Genomic DNA, 17,400 nt, shown 5'->3' with positions numbered 1-17,400 from the left:
GTTGGCAATTCATCCACAAACAGTTTGGTATGAGCATTAATTTAAACTATTGATTCTAATAGATTTCAATATCCAAATATCTTTGATGATTTTGAAAATCTCAAGCTAACTAGTCAAAATCTGAGCTGTTTATTTCAACAGGCAAGTTGCCATCTTGCAAGACAACAGCAACTTTAGGGTTGTTTTTAATGTGTTGTCTTGCTATTATAAATTGGACCTGTGTTCTTCTGCTGTATTCTGTATTATTCAATGGTGCCGCTAAAGTTATTGGGAAATATGTTAGAATTGGTAATGGTACTAGGTTTTTATCCACTGTTTCAGCAAACACACAAGTCATCCAATTCCCTCACTAGTGCGCTGGAGGAAGGGGAACAATGGGGCACCAGCACAGTCAGAGTTTTAGTGTTAAAACATCAAGAGTAAATACTCAGGTAAAATATTTGGCAATATCACCCAGCTTTAATTTGCACATTTTAAAGGTTGGTCATCCATGTCCCTTCAATTTCTTTGTTTGCCTGAGTCCCTGAATAAAGCACATGGAAAGTCAGAGGATATCTTATGTCATCACTATTTGTGTTAATGGCTTAGGAAACCCACAATCCAATCAGTTAAAATAAACAACCCAGTGTAATAGGAGCATAAATCAATGAAGACTTCATTACTGAAACCTTAGTGTGTAATCCATCCACCTACAGAGGAAAGGGATACTGAGAGGCAGCAAGACAAAATCAGAAGACAGTCTGATTTAGGCAACCCTGATATTTAAAAAGGTGCTGAGAACAGTAACTCTTCCTGGAGTCAGTAAATTTGGTGGACACTCATCACTCCTGACAGCCTGCCCCTGACTATTAAGTCCCTATGCTAAAAAATGCCAAGAAACTCTTGGGAAGAGAGCTCTGATTGCTCTTTGTTTGCTCTGGGAGACTTGAGACACCTCAGGACTGTGGACTAATGAACAAAGAAAGACATGAATTAGCAATATTAACATATGACTAAAACTCTACCTGTTACCTAGAAGTAACTGCTCTGACCCTGCTGCAGACTTTCCTCTCTGTGTGGTCCCTTAAGCCAGTAACACGAATTTGGACCCCTTCTCTAAGGTGAGGGTGGCAATACTTGGTGAACCAAGAGTTACTGGATTTCATTGAAGCCACGTATTCTCTTTGTCTTGGCTCTGAAAGAAGCAGTAATCCTATCATACTGAGCCTTTTGATTTCAACACGGCTCATTAAAGGGCTGAACTTTTATGTTCAGTGCAGAGATCTCTGCTTGTTTAGTTAATGTAGTAACGAATAGAAACAGCAGGCTCTTGCTCTGGGCATGGGCCAGCTCAGAGATGGGCATGAGACATGCACTTTTCCTGTGGATTTTAGCTAACAGAAGTAAGGTGAGTCTTCAGAAAGGCAGCAGTGCTCACAGACCCTCCTTCCCTGATTCCCCTGTTTCAGAAGTGATTCTCTGCCTGTTTGCTCCAATCTCTAATCCTCACCCAGCTCCTCTTTCTTCCTTCCCCTTCCCTGACCACATTTTGTCTCACTCCTCCTCTGCTGATACTTTTGTCCATGTTGCTCACTTATGCCAGCATGAAATGTGTATTGAGCAGTTAAAGTTTGGTAGCACTGGTAATTGACCAAAACCAGTATGATGGGAATTCTGGTTTTCAGAGATTTGGAGTTTGTTTTTGTTAATAATTATGATAAAAAAAGAAATCTAAGAATACGTAATGTTAAGGATACAGAAGTTAGGAAACATCAGCACTGATGTAGATATTGCATGCAGGAGATGGCACATATAATTTGCCAATACAGCAGGAGGTTTGGTTGAAGGGAGCTGCCAAGCATCCTATGGGAGTTCTGTGACAGAAGTGGAAACCTGATTCTCCCAGCTGACAGTTACCTGCTCTGACTGTGAAGACTGACCATTTTCCTCCTTCATTCCCATGTCTCACTCAATGCATACCCTCCCCAACTGTAACAAAGGAGGAGGAGGTACAATACCCAGTTCCCTAATTAGCTACACAATCCTCAGCACCATGTCAGCTTGTGCTGTGACTTTAGCAGGGATCCATTGGAAAAAAAATCCATTTGCATTAATAGTCATTATTACAGGTCTGAATTAGATTTCCCCAATATTCTTTCTAGAGTTTATTTTTGTTAGGTGTTACTTCTCAATTCCTGGTCTTAATATTCAGTTGCATAATGTTAAATATGTCAGAAAACGGTTGAGTCAATTTGGCTGGTGAAATGATCCAAGAATACATACTAGTAGGTTAAGTTTCTGAAGCACTTCAACATTCAGAAACATAGGAGCCATATATTTGTAAGATATCATCCTACTGCAATAATTTAACGGGAGATAAAGTGATTCCATTATAGTTTATTTGATCCTGAGCTTCTTCAGGATCAAGGCTACACAAATGCAAGTTTTCTATTATAGTGGAGATCTGTATTGTGCTGTATTGTATCTGTACAGAAATTAAAAGATCTAGAACTTAAGCAAAATCCCTCATACAGCAATACAGCCTGGTCATTAATTCTTCAGTCTCAGCAGTGAAATCTGGTTGGAGGAGGATTAAAGAAGGTGTCTAGCGTATCACACAGATGGATGGTAGATATCATGTGTTTCCTTCTCCTCAAGTACAGTATACCTTATTTCTTCTAGTGCAAAATTTAAAGCGAATCTAAAGCTGAATGTGTGATGTCAAGGTATAGTGCTTACTTGGTCTTGATTAAAAACAAGTTTAGGGCATCTTTCTACTCCCCAAATTCCTGGATTCCGTGTGGTTGCAGCTGCAAGACAGGGGAATTTTATTGTAAATGAGATTGATATAATTTAAAGATATTCCTCCTCAACTGCCAGTAATAAGGGATGCTGTCATGGAAAATCACCCCACATTTAACATTTCTGTGTGATACAGAATTTCCTTAACTTTGAGGTAGCCAGACCAAACCAAAAAAGAGACATGTAATTTAGAATTTAGATGTAAATTCTGCAGAAATGCTACTGTGTATTAAATATTGTGTAGTATGATCAGTATGTCTGTCAAAGGCTTTTAAAATGTGTTATCAATACGATTCCACATATTCACTGGCTAGATGGCACAAAAAGTACTCAGTATCCAAACAAGGCTCTCAGTGCCTCTGCACCGCCTGATGCACTACAGCCCTATGTAGCACGAAGTTCACTGCTCTGAACTGATCCCTACGTTTGTTGTGTTTCCATTTCAGACCTCCCGTGACAAAGATGTCATCCTGAATATTCTCAGTGTCCTCACTGACTTGCTCTCTCTGGGTAAGGAAGCAAAGCTCTGGGGCAATGCCTGCGGGCTAGGGGCAGAAAGGGGGGCCTCAAATAGGTCAGGGAATTCATACCTGCATAAACTTGGCCAACTGTTTGCAAGGTGAACAAAACATGAATTGTGTCTATAGATCAGCAGTCCTTACTCCTGTGTTTGGAAAACTGAGATTTTTCAGTAAGTTAAAGAAAAAAAAAGCCCCAGAGAAAGTCTCAATTTTTTTGTTGTTTAAAAGATGCCTGTGAGTTTCAAAGTATTTCATAATCCCTGGCAGTCAACCACTGGAAATGTTCACCGGTGTCATTGGAGAGAGGGCCGCGAGACAGGGCCTGACTTCCCAGAGCACATGAGAGAGAATGGTGAGAGTTCAGCATCTCCCCAAAAGGCACCTCCACCTTGAGGTTGCAGGGAAGGCATGTTGCTGCATATGCCAGAGCCACGTGAAAAAATAAGTGAATTGGCAAAAGAACTGAAAAAATAATTTAAGTTTCTTTTCCCTCCTGCTCCACCTCAAAAATGTCATTTGCTAAGCAAGTCTCAACTGCTAACCACCCAAGCTGCTAGGCTGCAGGGGCTGCATTGGTGAGTGCTGGAGCCTCCTGTGTTCCCCACTCCTCGGAGCCCCACTGCAAACACTGCCCATCCAGCTGGGCCTCGCTTTTGAAGCCCTGCAGTGTTATTGCTCAGCTAGATGGAAGGATTGCCTACATGGAGGATAGGAGGTGCTGTCTTTCCTCCAGTAGCTGAACATGCAGCTTCCTCCAACCATGGAGCCTGAAGTCGCTGCTGAAGTCACCCATTAATCAGTGTTTGTTGACACAGTAGGGCTCACAGGATAACGTGTGGTTTCTTTGGAGACCTAGATTGGTTTGAAAGCTGTCTCCAAAGCTTCCCTAGGATTCCTTTTCATTTGGCAGAAGTCCATTGCAGCTTTAGTCCTTTGCTTATTTAATTTCCAGTATGTAAGAAAAGATCACTGAGCCTTCTGCTCCTTTGAAACCTGTCGGTGTCTCTGCTTATTCCTCTCTGCTGCATTTCAATGCACAATGAAAAACTTCTGCAGGACATGGGTTTGTAAAGATAACGGCAGCCGGAGCAAGAAGCAACAGAGCGCATAGTTTCACCATGTAGCCATTAGCCATGCCTCCAGGCCAGGGGCACCTGAGATCCACGGTCAATTCTGCAAATGCCCTTGGGTTTATAGCAATAAAACACCGTTGGAAGGCCATGGGAGCTTTGTGTGCTCCATGTGGGGTGAGGGTTTGTGATAGCTGTGGCTCAGGGAAGGGATGCTCTGAGCAGAGTCTCTCCTTTTCTCCCCAGGGACCGGCCAGAGAATTCACTACGTGATCAGCAAGGGGGGCAGTGAGGCACTGCTGCAGGCTTTCACCGCCGCTGCCCGGACCGAGCCGCCCGACCACAGCACCCTCCTGCCCCTGCTTCGCCTCCTGGCCAGGGTCGGCCAACGAGGTACTGCTGAGCGGTGGGGAACTTCTTCGGTGGGGGGCTCCGAACTAACGGGCAGCCCCAGCAATAATCAGCACTGCGATGTGCCTGATAGACAGCTGTGAGTTTGGTTTTGGGGTGTGCTGCTTGTCTGCGGTTTGGCCAGGTACAGATCCTGCAACAAGGCAGGGAGGGCGTACACGCGCATAGAGCTGAGTAAAGTCAAGGCCCTGAATTTTAGGAAAGCAAAATTCCAACTGTTCAAGGAGTCAGTCAATAGCACCCCTGGGAAAGTGCCCTCAGGGACAAGGGAGCAGAACAGAGCTGGCAGTTCTTTAAGGACGCTTTCCACAGAGCGTAAGAGCTCTCGATCCCCATGTGTAAGAAATGAGGAAAGGAAGGCAAGAGACTGGCATGGCTGAGTCAAGACCTTCTGGTCAAACTAAAGAGCAAGAAGAACATGTACAGGCAGTGGAAGCAAGGACAGGTATCCTGAGAAGAGTATAGGGACATTGCCTGGTTGTGTGGGGATGGGGTCAGGAAGACCAAGGCGTAGCTGGAGCTGAGCTTGGCAAGGGACTCAAAAAATAATAGGATGGGCTTCTCTAAGTATGTCAGCCAGAAAAGTAATGTCAAAGAAAGTGTACCCCTCATGGTGAACTGGCAAACTGGTAACAATGGATGAGGAGAAAGCTGAGGTACTCAACAACTTTTTTGCCTCAGTCTTCACTGGCACCCTCTCTTCCCACACCTCTCGAGTGGATGGACCTCAAGGCAGGGACTGGGGGAGCAAAGTCCCTCCCACTGTAAGAGAAGATGAGGTTCGAGACCAGCTGAGGAACCTGAACATACATAAGCCTATGGGACCTGATGAGATGCATTCCAGAATCCTGAGGGAATTGGCTGATGTAGTTGCCAAGCCACTCTCCATGATATTTGAAAAGTCATGGCAGTCAGGTGAAGTTCCCAGTGACTGGAAAAAGGAAAACATTGCACCCATTGTTAAAAAGGATAGAAAGGAAGACCCTGGGAACTACTGACCTGTCAGCCTCACCTCTGTGCCTGGGAAGATCATGGAACAGATCCTCCTAGAAGCTACATTAAGGCACATGGAGGACAGGGAGGTGATTCGAGACAGCCAGCATGGCTTCACCAAGGGCAAGCCTTGTCTGACCAACCTAGTGGCCTTCTGTGATCAGTGGACAAGGGAAGAGCTATGGATGTCATCTAGCTGGACTTCTGTAAGGCTTTTGACAAGGTCCCCAACAACATCATTCTCTCTACATGGATTTGATGGATGGACTATTCAGTAGATAAGGAATTGGTTGGATGGTCACATCCAGAGAGTAGTGGTCAACGGCTCAATGTCTGGAAGGAGATCAGTGATGAGTGGCGTCCCTCAGGGGTCTGTATTGGGACCAATACTGTTTAATATCTTCATCAATGTCATAGACAGCAGGAGCAAGTGCACCCTCAGCATATTTGCAGGTGACACCAAGCTGAGTGATGCAGTTGACACACCTGAGGGATGGGATGCCATTCAGAGGGACCTGAACAAGCTCAAGAAGTTGGTCCATGTGAATCTCATGAGGTTGTGCAAGGTCCTGCACCTGGCTTGGGACAAACCCTGCTATCAATACAGTCTCGGGGATGAAGGGATTGAGAGCAGCCCTGCCGAGAAGGACTTGGGGGTGCTGGTGGATGAAAAGCTGGACATGAGCTGCCAATGTGTGCTTGCAGCCCAGAAAGCCAACCGTACCCTGGGCTGCATAAAAAGCAGTGTGGCTAGCATGTTGAGGGAGGTGATTCTGCCCCTCTACTCTGCTCTGGTGAGACCTCACCTGGAGTACTGTGTTCAGCTCTGGGATCCTCAGTACAGGAAAAATATGGACCTGTTGCAGCAGGTCCAGATGCTAGCCACAAAAATGGTCAGAGGGATGGAACATCTCTCCTGCGAGGAAAGGCTAAGAGAGTTGAAGTTGTTTAGCCTGGAGAAGAGAAGGCTCTGGGGAGACCTTATTGTGGCCTTTAAGTACTTACAGGGAGCTTATAAGAAAGATGTGGACAAACTTTTTAGTAGACCCTTTTGTGATAGGACAAGGAGTAATGGTTTTAAACTAAAAGAGGGTAGATTCAGACTAGATATAAGGAAGAAATTTTTTATGATGAGGGTGGTGAGGCACTGAACAGGTTGTCCAGAGAGGTAGTAGATGCCCCATCCCTGGAAACATTCAAGGTCAAGTTGGACGGGGGTCTGAGCAACCTGATCTAGTGGAAGACGTCCCTGCACGTTGCAGGGGGGATTGGACCAGATGACCTTTAAAGGTCCCTTCCAACTCAAACCAGTCTATGATTCTATGATTTGTATATGGTGACTCTAGGAAAATCCCATGTTTTCCTGTTTTCAGTGAGAATAATGTTGATCATTGATACATTTGAATGCCTTTGTCATGAGATCTTGAGTTATAAGTTCTGGTGCGAATATGTTTATCAGCACTGCTGCAGAGACCTGATCTTTGTAATACTTTGATTCTTATTATGCTTTTTACAGATAGGAAGTTTGGGCTGAAAGTGCAGAAGGCAGAAGCAACTGATATAATACTGAGCTTGGCAAGAAGAAACCTGGGCCACCACCTGCACCTCACCCACTGCCTCTGGGTCCTGCGGGTTTGTGCTTCTAATGGTGAGTGCCTGGATTTTCCTCTTTTCCTTTGTGTGACAACCCCCAGAATTCTTTTTTAGTCACTTCAGTGCAATGAAACATTCCTGATTAAGGTTGGTGCCTGCATGCACTGTTAATATACAGAATCAAGCACAAAAGCCAGAACGACCATAGAAAGAGGTGCTCCCCAAGGGGCCTATACAGCCTTTACAGTGTATATCTTCTGTGGACTATGAAAATAAAAGTGCTGTAGTGAAAAATATTCATGGCAATGATCTCCTATTCTAGAATATAGACAGTCAACTCCTTTGCTCTGAGACTTAGGTACCTTAAGTCTCTATGTAGTTCCCATTACCATAACAGCCAAATGTCTCTCTATTGTTGATTGTATTGATCTTCAGAGCAGCTCCACAAGGAAGGAAAATATGTGTGGAGAAACAGAGGGAGAGATAAATCAGTTATTCATTCAAAGTCCCTCAGGAAGTACATATTAGATCCCAGTCTTCTGTCTAGTATCCCCCTCCCCCATGTATTCTCCCAGCTTTCCTTGCTTGGCAATGCCCTCATATTAAATGATTCAAGCAATGGGATTTCCAGTATTCTTTCCCAGGATCATTACAGATTCATACAGGTTTTCCCTGCTACAGAGCACTGAATTTGTCAGCACAAATTTCCCTTTCTAACCCTTTCCTCTGCTTCCCCACATCCCTCACCCAGCAGATAATTCTCGACGGCCATCCCGTCTGCAGTCTGCTATGTGCATCTTAAGATTTAGCACTCCTGGCGCCCAGCCCTGCAGGTCCCTTCTTTCTGTACAGGAGCTAGCTTCATGCAATGGGCTTTCTCAGGCAAGCAGCCAAGCCTCAACATTCAACCCCTCTCCCTGTGATAAGCAGTATTTGAAAGGCTGAGTGTGACTGAAAATGCAGCCAAGGCCAGAAGCTGAAACGTGCCTTTATTTGCGTTTCACAGCTGTGTAGTGACCCTGTGCTGCCTCCCACCCAAAATGATGATCTACACACTTCCCTGCTCCCTGCTTCAGTGCACCTGCATCCCAATTCAGCTGCAGTTTTTGCAGAGGTTTTAGGATTCACACTGCAGCCTGGCCTCCTTTCTGTTGATGTCAGACCCCAGAAACCCACCTCTGCTCCTTTGCTGGAGCATCTGTTTGTTACTCTTCAGGTATCTCCAGCACTCTCCAGGTGTGTTTCCCCCTTCCACGAGTAACTCTGACTTTGTGGGCTCTGTGGCCCAGCTGGGAAGATGCAGGGGAGGTTAGGTGAAGGTCTGTGTGGATGTGGTACCAAACTAGGAGACTACATGCTCCCAACCTTAAAAATTATTTTTATGGAGTGGAACTAAGAGAATCCAGAAGCATATAAAACTCTGAGACTGCTTAGGTATGAAAGCAGAAAAGATGAGTCCTTGTCACAATCTCATGCACCAGTTCTTTGCTCTGGTTTGCTCCCTTCACAATCTCTGCTACCAGTTGTGTGTGGCAGCCCACGTCCCGCTCTGGGGCAGGATGAGTTCGAGCAGCCTTGTCCACCACCCTGTCTCTAATGAATTACCAGCTAGTGTGAAAGTGGCTGGCAAGCCTTGCAAAGCTTTCCATCACAGGACGACTTGGCGGGGACACGGTAGGACTGCAGGAGATGATGGGCCCTCTGGCAGCTCTCTGATGACCACTGGGAGATATTTACAAAACAGCCAAAACCCAGCAGTGGGCAGGCAGCCAGGTCTCCCTCTGGCTGCTGTTGATTACTGATCCTTTCACCCTGTTCACTTGCATTTAATATTTCAGGGCTGTACTTGTCCCTTCTTTACACAGAGAACCTGTCTCACAGTGGGGAGGTCTGGCTAAACACCCAGTTTATGCATCAGGCATTTTTGGAATTGATTGCAAAATCTATCTACAAAAGTTTCTACTGTGTTAGCAAGTGAAGGATTAAAGGTAAAATTGGCCTAGCTGAAATTAAGCTGCATTCAGAAGCACGCCTCCCCCCAAAACCCACTTCCATACTGCTGAATAATAGCCCAGAAAGAAAACTCTGCCCTCCATGCTCTTATGAAATAAACTGTCCTCATCGAGCTGCCTGTGGGAAATGTGGAATGAATTTGAGCCCTGTCATTTTGCTGGGAGATGACCCTATTTAACATGATTTGTTCTCCAGAGAGTACAATATTTATAGGAAAAGGGGCTTTAGGGAACTCGGGGAAGAACTGCAGGGCTATTTTTGCATCTGATCTTGGCTCAGATTGTGTCCACAGACAGCTTTGTGCTTCAGTTTCTGTGTTTGTAAAACGACCTGTGAAGTCCAGTTGGGAGCCCAGAGAAATCTGCTCATAGCCCCAGGGACAGCTACTCCCTTCCCCTCATCACCTCTAAATGTAATGTTGCAGACCGCCTGCTTCAGATCTGATTGCTTTTCTCTTTTATTGGCTTAGTTACCACAGGAACTACACTTGGCATCAATGGAGCCATGGAGCTGCTTTTCAAAGTCATCACCCCCTACAGCAAGAGAAACGTCAGGACAGTCAGGTAGGCAGTAGCCCCAAGGGAAGTCATCTTTCCAGGACAGCAAGAAATAAAATTTTGGTTCCACTTGAAGAGGCAAAGAAATCAGAAATGGATGCACAATTTCCACTCACTTTAAATCTGCAGGGTTTTTTAAGAGGCAGAAATAGTTCCCTGAAGGACACGTTAATGCCATGATTCATCATATGATTCATGCTGGTGGCCATTTATTTGTAGTGTACCCTATACAGTGATGGCAGTTTGATTGCAAGGTATCGTCCTTCATTTCCCAGTCAGGATTGGATTTTGAGAAGCAGGTGCTGGCAGCAGACAAACCGCTCCTGCCTACCCCTTAGCAAGAACCTCCTGCCACCACCAGCCCGGGGGCAGGTACAGTGAAATCGTGACAGTGCTGCCTCATCCTCCTTTTGCAGACAGTTGTGACCAGGTCTTCATGATATTTCTGAAGTATGACAGTTCTTACTAGTATTAATCTAGGTCTGTTTTTAAGCCCATCCCAAATATTTCAAATAGTTTTTTTCTGAAGACAGCAAGTCCATTTTACGTCTCCATCTTAATGCTGAACATTAGTCCCCAAGTTGTCCATTCTGACCACTTCCTCCGATGCCTTTCAAGGCAAACTTTGTAATGTGGAAAAACATCCACAGAAGGACATAACACATTTCTGTGGCTTGCTCATTACAAACAGGAGGAAGACTTTACTGCTATGAGCTCTGCCCACACAATTGCATTTGCTTAAGCAGAGCAGAACCTGCCAGTTCTCCTTCTTAGACATGCAATGCCTTGTGGAGCACATAGGTCCTACTTGTTCATGTACATCTCAGCAAGGACATGGCAAGATTCAGTCAGTTTTGGCTTCTGCCTGGACCTGAAATGAGTGCTGTTCATGGCTGGTGATTACTGAGGCAGTAGCTTTAGATTGAGCATTGCATGTAGGTGAGAAGTGGATGGACAGACATGGCACAACAGTTTGACCACTACTTGCTTAGCTGTGGTTGAAGTGGGGGCCAATCAGTCTGGATGAGGGCAACAGTAAATAATGTCCATCCTGCTGTTACCATCAAAGACTGATACCAGTTCTCCCAATATCGCCAGTTACTCAATACATTGCATGAGAAGGAATTTGAATTGATTTCCACCAGCCACAAGTGATGAACTTGCACGTCAACACATGGTACTGTTGTTTGCTAAATGCAGCATTCTTTCAGTTCTTCTGCCTACATGTCTGGGGCTATAAAAGAATTTGAACAGTTTGCTTTGCTAAATAAGATACTGAGTGGGCCCAGCAGACACACAACTTCCTGCAGCTGCCTTGCTAATGGAAGTCAACTCACTTTTGCCTGCATTTTTGGCTTTCTAGTATAGTGCTAAGTACCTGGAACTGCTTCACAGCTTCAGTTGTCTCTTAGCCAGAGTACCTGTGATACCTCTGCATGGTCTGTCCAAAAGTATGATATCAGGATGTTTCCTACACAGAGGTTTGGACGCTGTCCATCTCAAAGAATATTATCGCTAGCCTATTATTCCTAGGATATCTGAGCACCCTCCAAGATTCCCCTCAGGCCTCATGTTATAACTTTAAGATTCAGGGAGCCTGGAGAACTGCTTTATGTATGACAGGGGTGCCCAGGATGAATTAGACCCAGAGCTGGTCTTGACTTCTGAGGCAATCAAAAGTGATTGATGGGTCCATGCCTGTGTTTAACTAAGTAAGTAAATTCCACTCAATTCCCTGGTTTCCTTCCTATGGAAGTGTTGGCTGTGATTAGACTAGTGTTAGTTCTACTTCTCTGATAGCCTCATAGGTCAGGATCTGTGTGTAATGGGACTTGGGCCTGTATCAGTTCTCTGTTAAGCAATGGGACTGGCTGTATAAAGGCTTTTTTTTGTGCAAAGCTGCTTTTTCCATTCACTGTTTCCTCTGAGAGAAGTGGAAAACTTGGTATCTGTCACACATTTCTAGCCTGGCTTTTTGCTGAGATTCATTTAGAGATGCAGCTAGTGCTGCTGAGGGTTGTTGTAATGTAGGCTGTAAAGTGGTCTAGAATACTCACATCTAAAGCAGAAAGGGAAAGAAATATCCTTCAGAGAAACACACTGCTTTTGATTTCAATGATTCCAGATTGTCAATGTGCAGTATTCAGGTTTTTCTTCCTTTTATCTGATGTACAATAATTATTTTGAACTCTTCTGTGGACCTTTTTTCCATTTGGGACACACATACGAGAAAATGCAAACTCAGAATTTCCCTCAATAAAACTCCAGTTTCATTGCTAATAAGCTAATATTTATTACTAAAAAGCTTGTATTTTTTTTCTCTTTGAAAAAAAGGGATCTTACACATTAATTGTTGTGTACCTGAGCTTCCTTATTGCTAGTTCAGTTTCCTCATTTCCTTTTTTTCCTAAAATATTTGTGCTTTTCTTCAAACATTTATATGAGCATGCAAATGGAGGATAAAGTCTTCCTGGGACCTAGCTTACAGAAAAAGGTGATTTGACTCCCACCTACACTTCATTAAACAAACAAGAACCATAAATCAGCTGAAGCCTGGTAGCCACTCAGCTGGCCTGCCTAGGGCTCAAAGCTGCCTTTTTCATTAATAACTAGGAGCAGCTGAGAAGGTCAATGGCTCAGTGAAGACAGTCTGGTTTACATCAGAAGCAGCACACAAACCTGTTTTGTTTTAAAAAAAAAAATGCTTGCAACCTATTTAAAGGTACTAGTTTATTATTAATTAGTAGGGGTTGTGCTTGCTTGTAGTCTATTTGGAAACATAGCTCTCACTGGGGAAATGCATCTTCAAGAGACGTTGTTGACAAGAATTTAGGTCCTGAGATGAGAAGTCCAGACTGTAGGGTGGGTTACAGATCTTCTTTCCCAGCATTAGTGAATGCCTGGGATAGCTATGGTCTGAAAATCCCAGGCATCTTTATAGTTCCTGAGAAAATGGAGGTGGGTACATGTGAAAACATCCTTCTATTTTTTGAGCTCCTCTAGTTAAAAATTTGTAGGGTGATTGGGAGAGGAAGCTTTTGGATGGGTTTCCTGAGATGGGGAGAAAGAATAAAAAGGGGTCATGTGCTTTGTCTAGTTCAGCATGTGCTCCTGGTCATCTGACACTGGTGTAGCTGTTCCTAAAGTTGCTGTGGCTATGCTGAAATCTGGAGCCGGTTATTTTGGTGTAGTTAGCTGGTCACAAAAACATCTGCTTCTTTTTGGCTATTGGTATGGAACTTAAGGAGAACAGTAGCCTGTAACCTGCCTATGGAGGAAAACTCCAATGTCCTCCTAGCAAGCCTCTGATCCTCCCTTTGTATTTGCTCTTGATACCTTCTCTCCACTTCATAACTATGTGCTGCCATGATTTGCCTTCCTGCTGGGAAGGAACAGCCGGCAACTGTGGGGGCTGAGATTACCCTTGTTCTTTGATCAGCTGCCAGGAATGCAGCATTGAAAATGCACCACTTCTCTTGTGGATACACCCGCATTCTCCTGTCCTGGGCAGCAGCAGGACCAAGGTCACTTTAAGAATCTGCCCTGGAGAGTGCACTATGAGAGCTATTTATTTAGCCAGCTAAGATGTGGAAACAAGATACATAGTTCTATTTATTTTTCCCAGTGGCAAAGCTCTGGGTTATTTAGAAATAGTCTCCCATGCTCTGATTGACCTTCTCTGGCTTCATGCCAAGTAGCTCTGATTCCCCTGAGACTGTGACTCATGGACTTTATTGGCCTTAGTTAGGCATTTGAGGTCTTCAGGTTGCTGGTGCCATAACTGTGTGGATCTCTCCAGGGCTACCAATATCTGAAGTAAAAGCCACGTGAAAAAATATGAAACTTGCTGAGGTTTAGAGAGCTCTTAAGTTAAGCACTGTGAAATCCAAGTGAGATGGAGACTCTAGACTGTCTTACTCATCTCCCCTGATGCTGTGCTGCAGAGAAAGCTTTCTGATACCTTTTATAGGGGCAATTTAAAATAAAGCCAGGTGATGCTCTGTTTTTCTCAGTTCTCTTTGTGTCAATAGCTGGGATATCTGATACAATTGTGTGTGTGGGATGCTTGAATCTTCACTCCATCAACACTTTCTCTAATGAAACATCCCTGATTCCCCACGCAATGCAAGGGTCCCTGCTCCTTTCACCTTCCACCTTACTTATTCCCCATATGTTCCATATCTTCTACCCTTCTCCTGCTTTCCAGTGTCCCTTTCAATACTTTTGCTCATTTTCCCAACTTACTTGTTCTGAGGGATATTTGGATGTGTTGTGGGCAGCTGGATGTGGAATGTGACAGTGGCAGATGTTTGCTCTCTGGCCAACAAGGAGCTAGGTCTCTTCTGCATGACTGTCTCCAGGTGGCCAAGCATCAGATATGCTCCCCAGGCTGCTGGCACATCAGGCCAATGGCTTTGGAGGCTGTATGTTGTCTGTGGATGTGTGTTGTACAGGGCTCTTCTAGGACTCCTCAAGTTGAAAGTAGATTATCAAAGTGAAAATAAAAAACCAGCACTTACGACTCTTTTTCATATGAGGAAGACCTGTGTTCTAGAAAATGGCTAATGATGGTGTGACTCGTGTCTGAGTCATTTCTTCCATTATGTTATCTTTTTCTGTTGTTAAAAGGTTGGCAGGCAGTCTTATTTCTGCAGTTTTATTAAAAGCAATTTGGAGAGTCTTTTAAAATGTCTTTGTTTCTCAAAGCTTTTTGTGAGTACAACTGTTTACCACACTGAGTAGAGCAGGCTAATGGTAAGTGTTCGCATAAACCTCATATGAGAGATTGCAACAAGAATGAGTATTCGTCAGAATTAAAAACTCGCTTCATGTGAATATTCACAAAACTTGGCTTTCTGCACTGGGCTGTTCCAGTAAGGTTTGACTACTTAATTAAAAATGGAAAGTGAATAAAATAGGTCTGGGAATGGTGCCAAATTAATTCACTAGAAAATGTGACATGCAGAAATTATCTGCCTTTGCTCATGTCCAGCATTGCCCACTTCTGACATTTGATCACAATTCTTATGTTTGGTGCTTATTGGATGGTCCCAGCTCCTCAAACCCTTGCTGATAATCTCCCTTTCCATTAAAGGGAGGAAATCTTCTCATGTACCTCTGTTCCATCTGAGGTGGATATCTTGACTCCCCACATACTAAAGGAAAAAAGAAGCAAATTCTCCTCACCTGCATCAGATGTTTGCCTCTAGAAACTTGAGGTGGCTTGGAAGTGTTTATTTCTCTCTGCTGCGTGGAGAATTAGTCTGGAGTGGGCAACTTGGAAGTAGTGTGATGGGCATGTAAGGTTGGGTCAGGTAGATGGTTGCTGAGATTGGTTTGGAAAATGCAGTCCTCTCCAGCTAGTGTCAGGGCTCAAAACCCAGGAGGAAATGAGAACACCATGTGTCTCTTTGGTGATGTGTGCTCAGGGGTGATTTGAAGTGGGGAGTGACTCATGAATCTGAAACATGCAAGAATAATGATGATACTGTTGCTATGGTCAGGAAGCAATTCCTATACCACATAGTTCTGTCACAATGTGAGCTGAGAGGAAGTTTTTTACTGGAGTACTGAAAGCAGAGCTCATGCAAGTGAAGAGAGGAATGTCAAGGTGATCAGGAGAGCACATCTAAAGCTAAAAGCCCAAATCTGACAGGTCCATATTTAATCAGACATTGTGTCAGATTGACCAATGAGAATATGAAGGCCCTGGAAATGTTGAAGATATAAGTTAAGAGGCTGCATATAACTTCAAAACAGGCTTTGAATATATGAATATATACATATTGCTCTGCTTTTCTATAAAACCTGTTCTATTTGCACACAACTGAGATTCTGTTTTGTCATTTTGGAACTGGTGCTTTTGATGCAAGATGAAATGTAAGTGTTAAGCCCATAGTGTTGAAAAGTGACCAAGCTGCCACATCAACAAATGCTTGTAAAAGTGATCTTCTGTGACCTTAACAGCAACAGGAGAAATCAGAATGGCAGTGGGCTATGTGTGCTTTAGACAAAAAGAGAGGAGACGTGTAGCAGGCATGACCTGAATACTAGAATTATCTCTTCTGTTAAGAATGATGGACAACACATGGAAGAGATCCAATTGCAAATGCATCCTAGACCCAGTGCAGGCAGTTAGTTTCCTCAGCCTTAATTCTGGATAACTTCTTGCTGGTAGACCATCATTTACATTTGCTACAATTCCATCTCCTGGATTGTGCTAAGCTTTCAGCTGCTCTCTGCTTGAGCAGAAGAACATGTTGCATGGCCATTGCCAGCCAATATTTTGAGAATGAGAAGAGGCGCAACACACCAACATGGTGATTAGTTCCTTTGCAACCTGATATGGTAGCTGTTGTGATTGGCTCTTTTTGAGGAATGCTCCACATACGGCTTTATGCCTTTGTTTATTTGGCAATGGTTCCTCATAGATGATCAAAAGCAAATCATCCTTAATTTCTCTTGCTAGTCTGTGTCTTGCCATTAATTGTGTTGAGCAGTTTGGAAATTTAATTGGAAAGTAACACAGGATTATATTGGAATGTGGTCAGAATTAATCAATGCTTAGTGTCTGCTTATTCTGGAATTGCTATTTGGTTTATTTGATCCCTGTAAAAAATTCACAGGAGGGGTTGAAATACTTCTTTTGAGCATGTCACAACTAAATGACATGCTCCCATCTGGCCTTGATCTACATGGGATTTAGCCTAGAATTCCTGCTAAATAAAACTGGTAAATACTGTTCTGAATGAGATGATGCCAGCAACAATGGAAAAAGGGATGTCTTTAAAATTTTTGTTCATATCAAGTGTCTTTTCAACTTGACTAATATCTCAGATAACATGGAGCAGACATGGGTACATCATTGAGATACGTAAATAAACCAAAGTGTTCAAATTTAATGCAATGAGCCATTGTAATAGAAGAAATGATCTTGGAGCCAAGGGTATCCCAGTTTTATGCAGTTCCTTCTCCTCTGTTCTTTTTACAGTCTGTGTGGTTTCTCTGAAAGAATGACCTGTTCTAATATTAATAATAAGTTATAAAATCTCATTTCAGACTGATGGTATCTTAGTGCTGCTTTGCAGAGTAAATAGAGTTGCATTGCAGAATTATACTTTAGTGGCATTGTAGCGTTAATAGCAGCAGATGAGAGAAATTGAAAAATTAAGAGGTAGAGGCAAGGGAGAAAGAGACGCTTTCAGATGAGATTTGAAAATAGATGAAGAATTGATGAGGCAGAGAGGAATACCATATACCAAGGTTGTTCCAGATGGCTGGACAAACATGTTGCATACAGAAACCCTGGTGCCATCTCTTGGTAGCCTCTGGTATGGCAAGATTAAGGACAGATAGACCTACATCTGTGGCATAAAAAATTGGCGAATGAGCATTATATAAAGAGAAATCCACTTCTGAGCTTAACTTGATATGTCATGAGAAGGGAGAAACTGCTTTATA

At 43.6% G+C, this 17,400-nt stretch overlaps 1 protein-coding gene across 2 annotated transcripts in view; it reads left to right on the top strand.

Annotated features, from left to right (window-relative positions):
• The window catches only part of AGBL1 (AGBL carboxypeptidase 1), a 304,599-nt gene that overhangs the window by 17,076 nt on the left and 270,123 nt on the right, over window positions 1–17,400 (top strand). For both annotated transcript variants that reach the window (XM_030015924.2, XM_030015923.2), the window contains exons 2-5: window positions 3,228–3,291; window positions 4,619–4,765; window positions 7,293–7,424; window positions 9,852–9,945. In XM_030015924.2, coding sequence (XP_029871784.1) covers window positions 3,228–3,291; window positions 4,619–4,765; window positions 7,293–7,424; window positions 9,852–9,945 — 437 coding nt within the window. The remainder of the gene's footprint in view (window positions 1–3,227; window positions 3,292–4,618; window positions 4,766–7,292; window positions 7,425–9,851; window positions 9,946–17,400) is intronic.

Source organism: Aquila chrysaetos, chromosome 5 (assembly GCF_900496995.4).
Source record: "Aquila chrysaetos chrysaetos chromosome 5, bAquChr1.4, whole genome shotgun sequence".
Classification (NCBI taxonomy): Eukaryota; Metazoa; Chordata; class Aves; order Accipitriformes; family Accipitridae; genus Aquila; species Aquila chrysaetos.
Note: the sequence above shows the minus strand (reverse complement) of the source record. Positions and strands in the feature narration are given on the sequence as shown.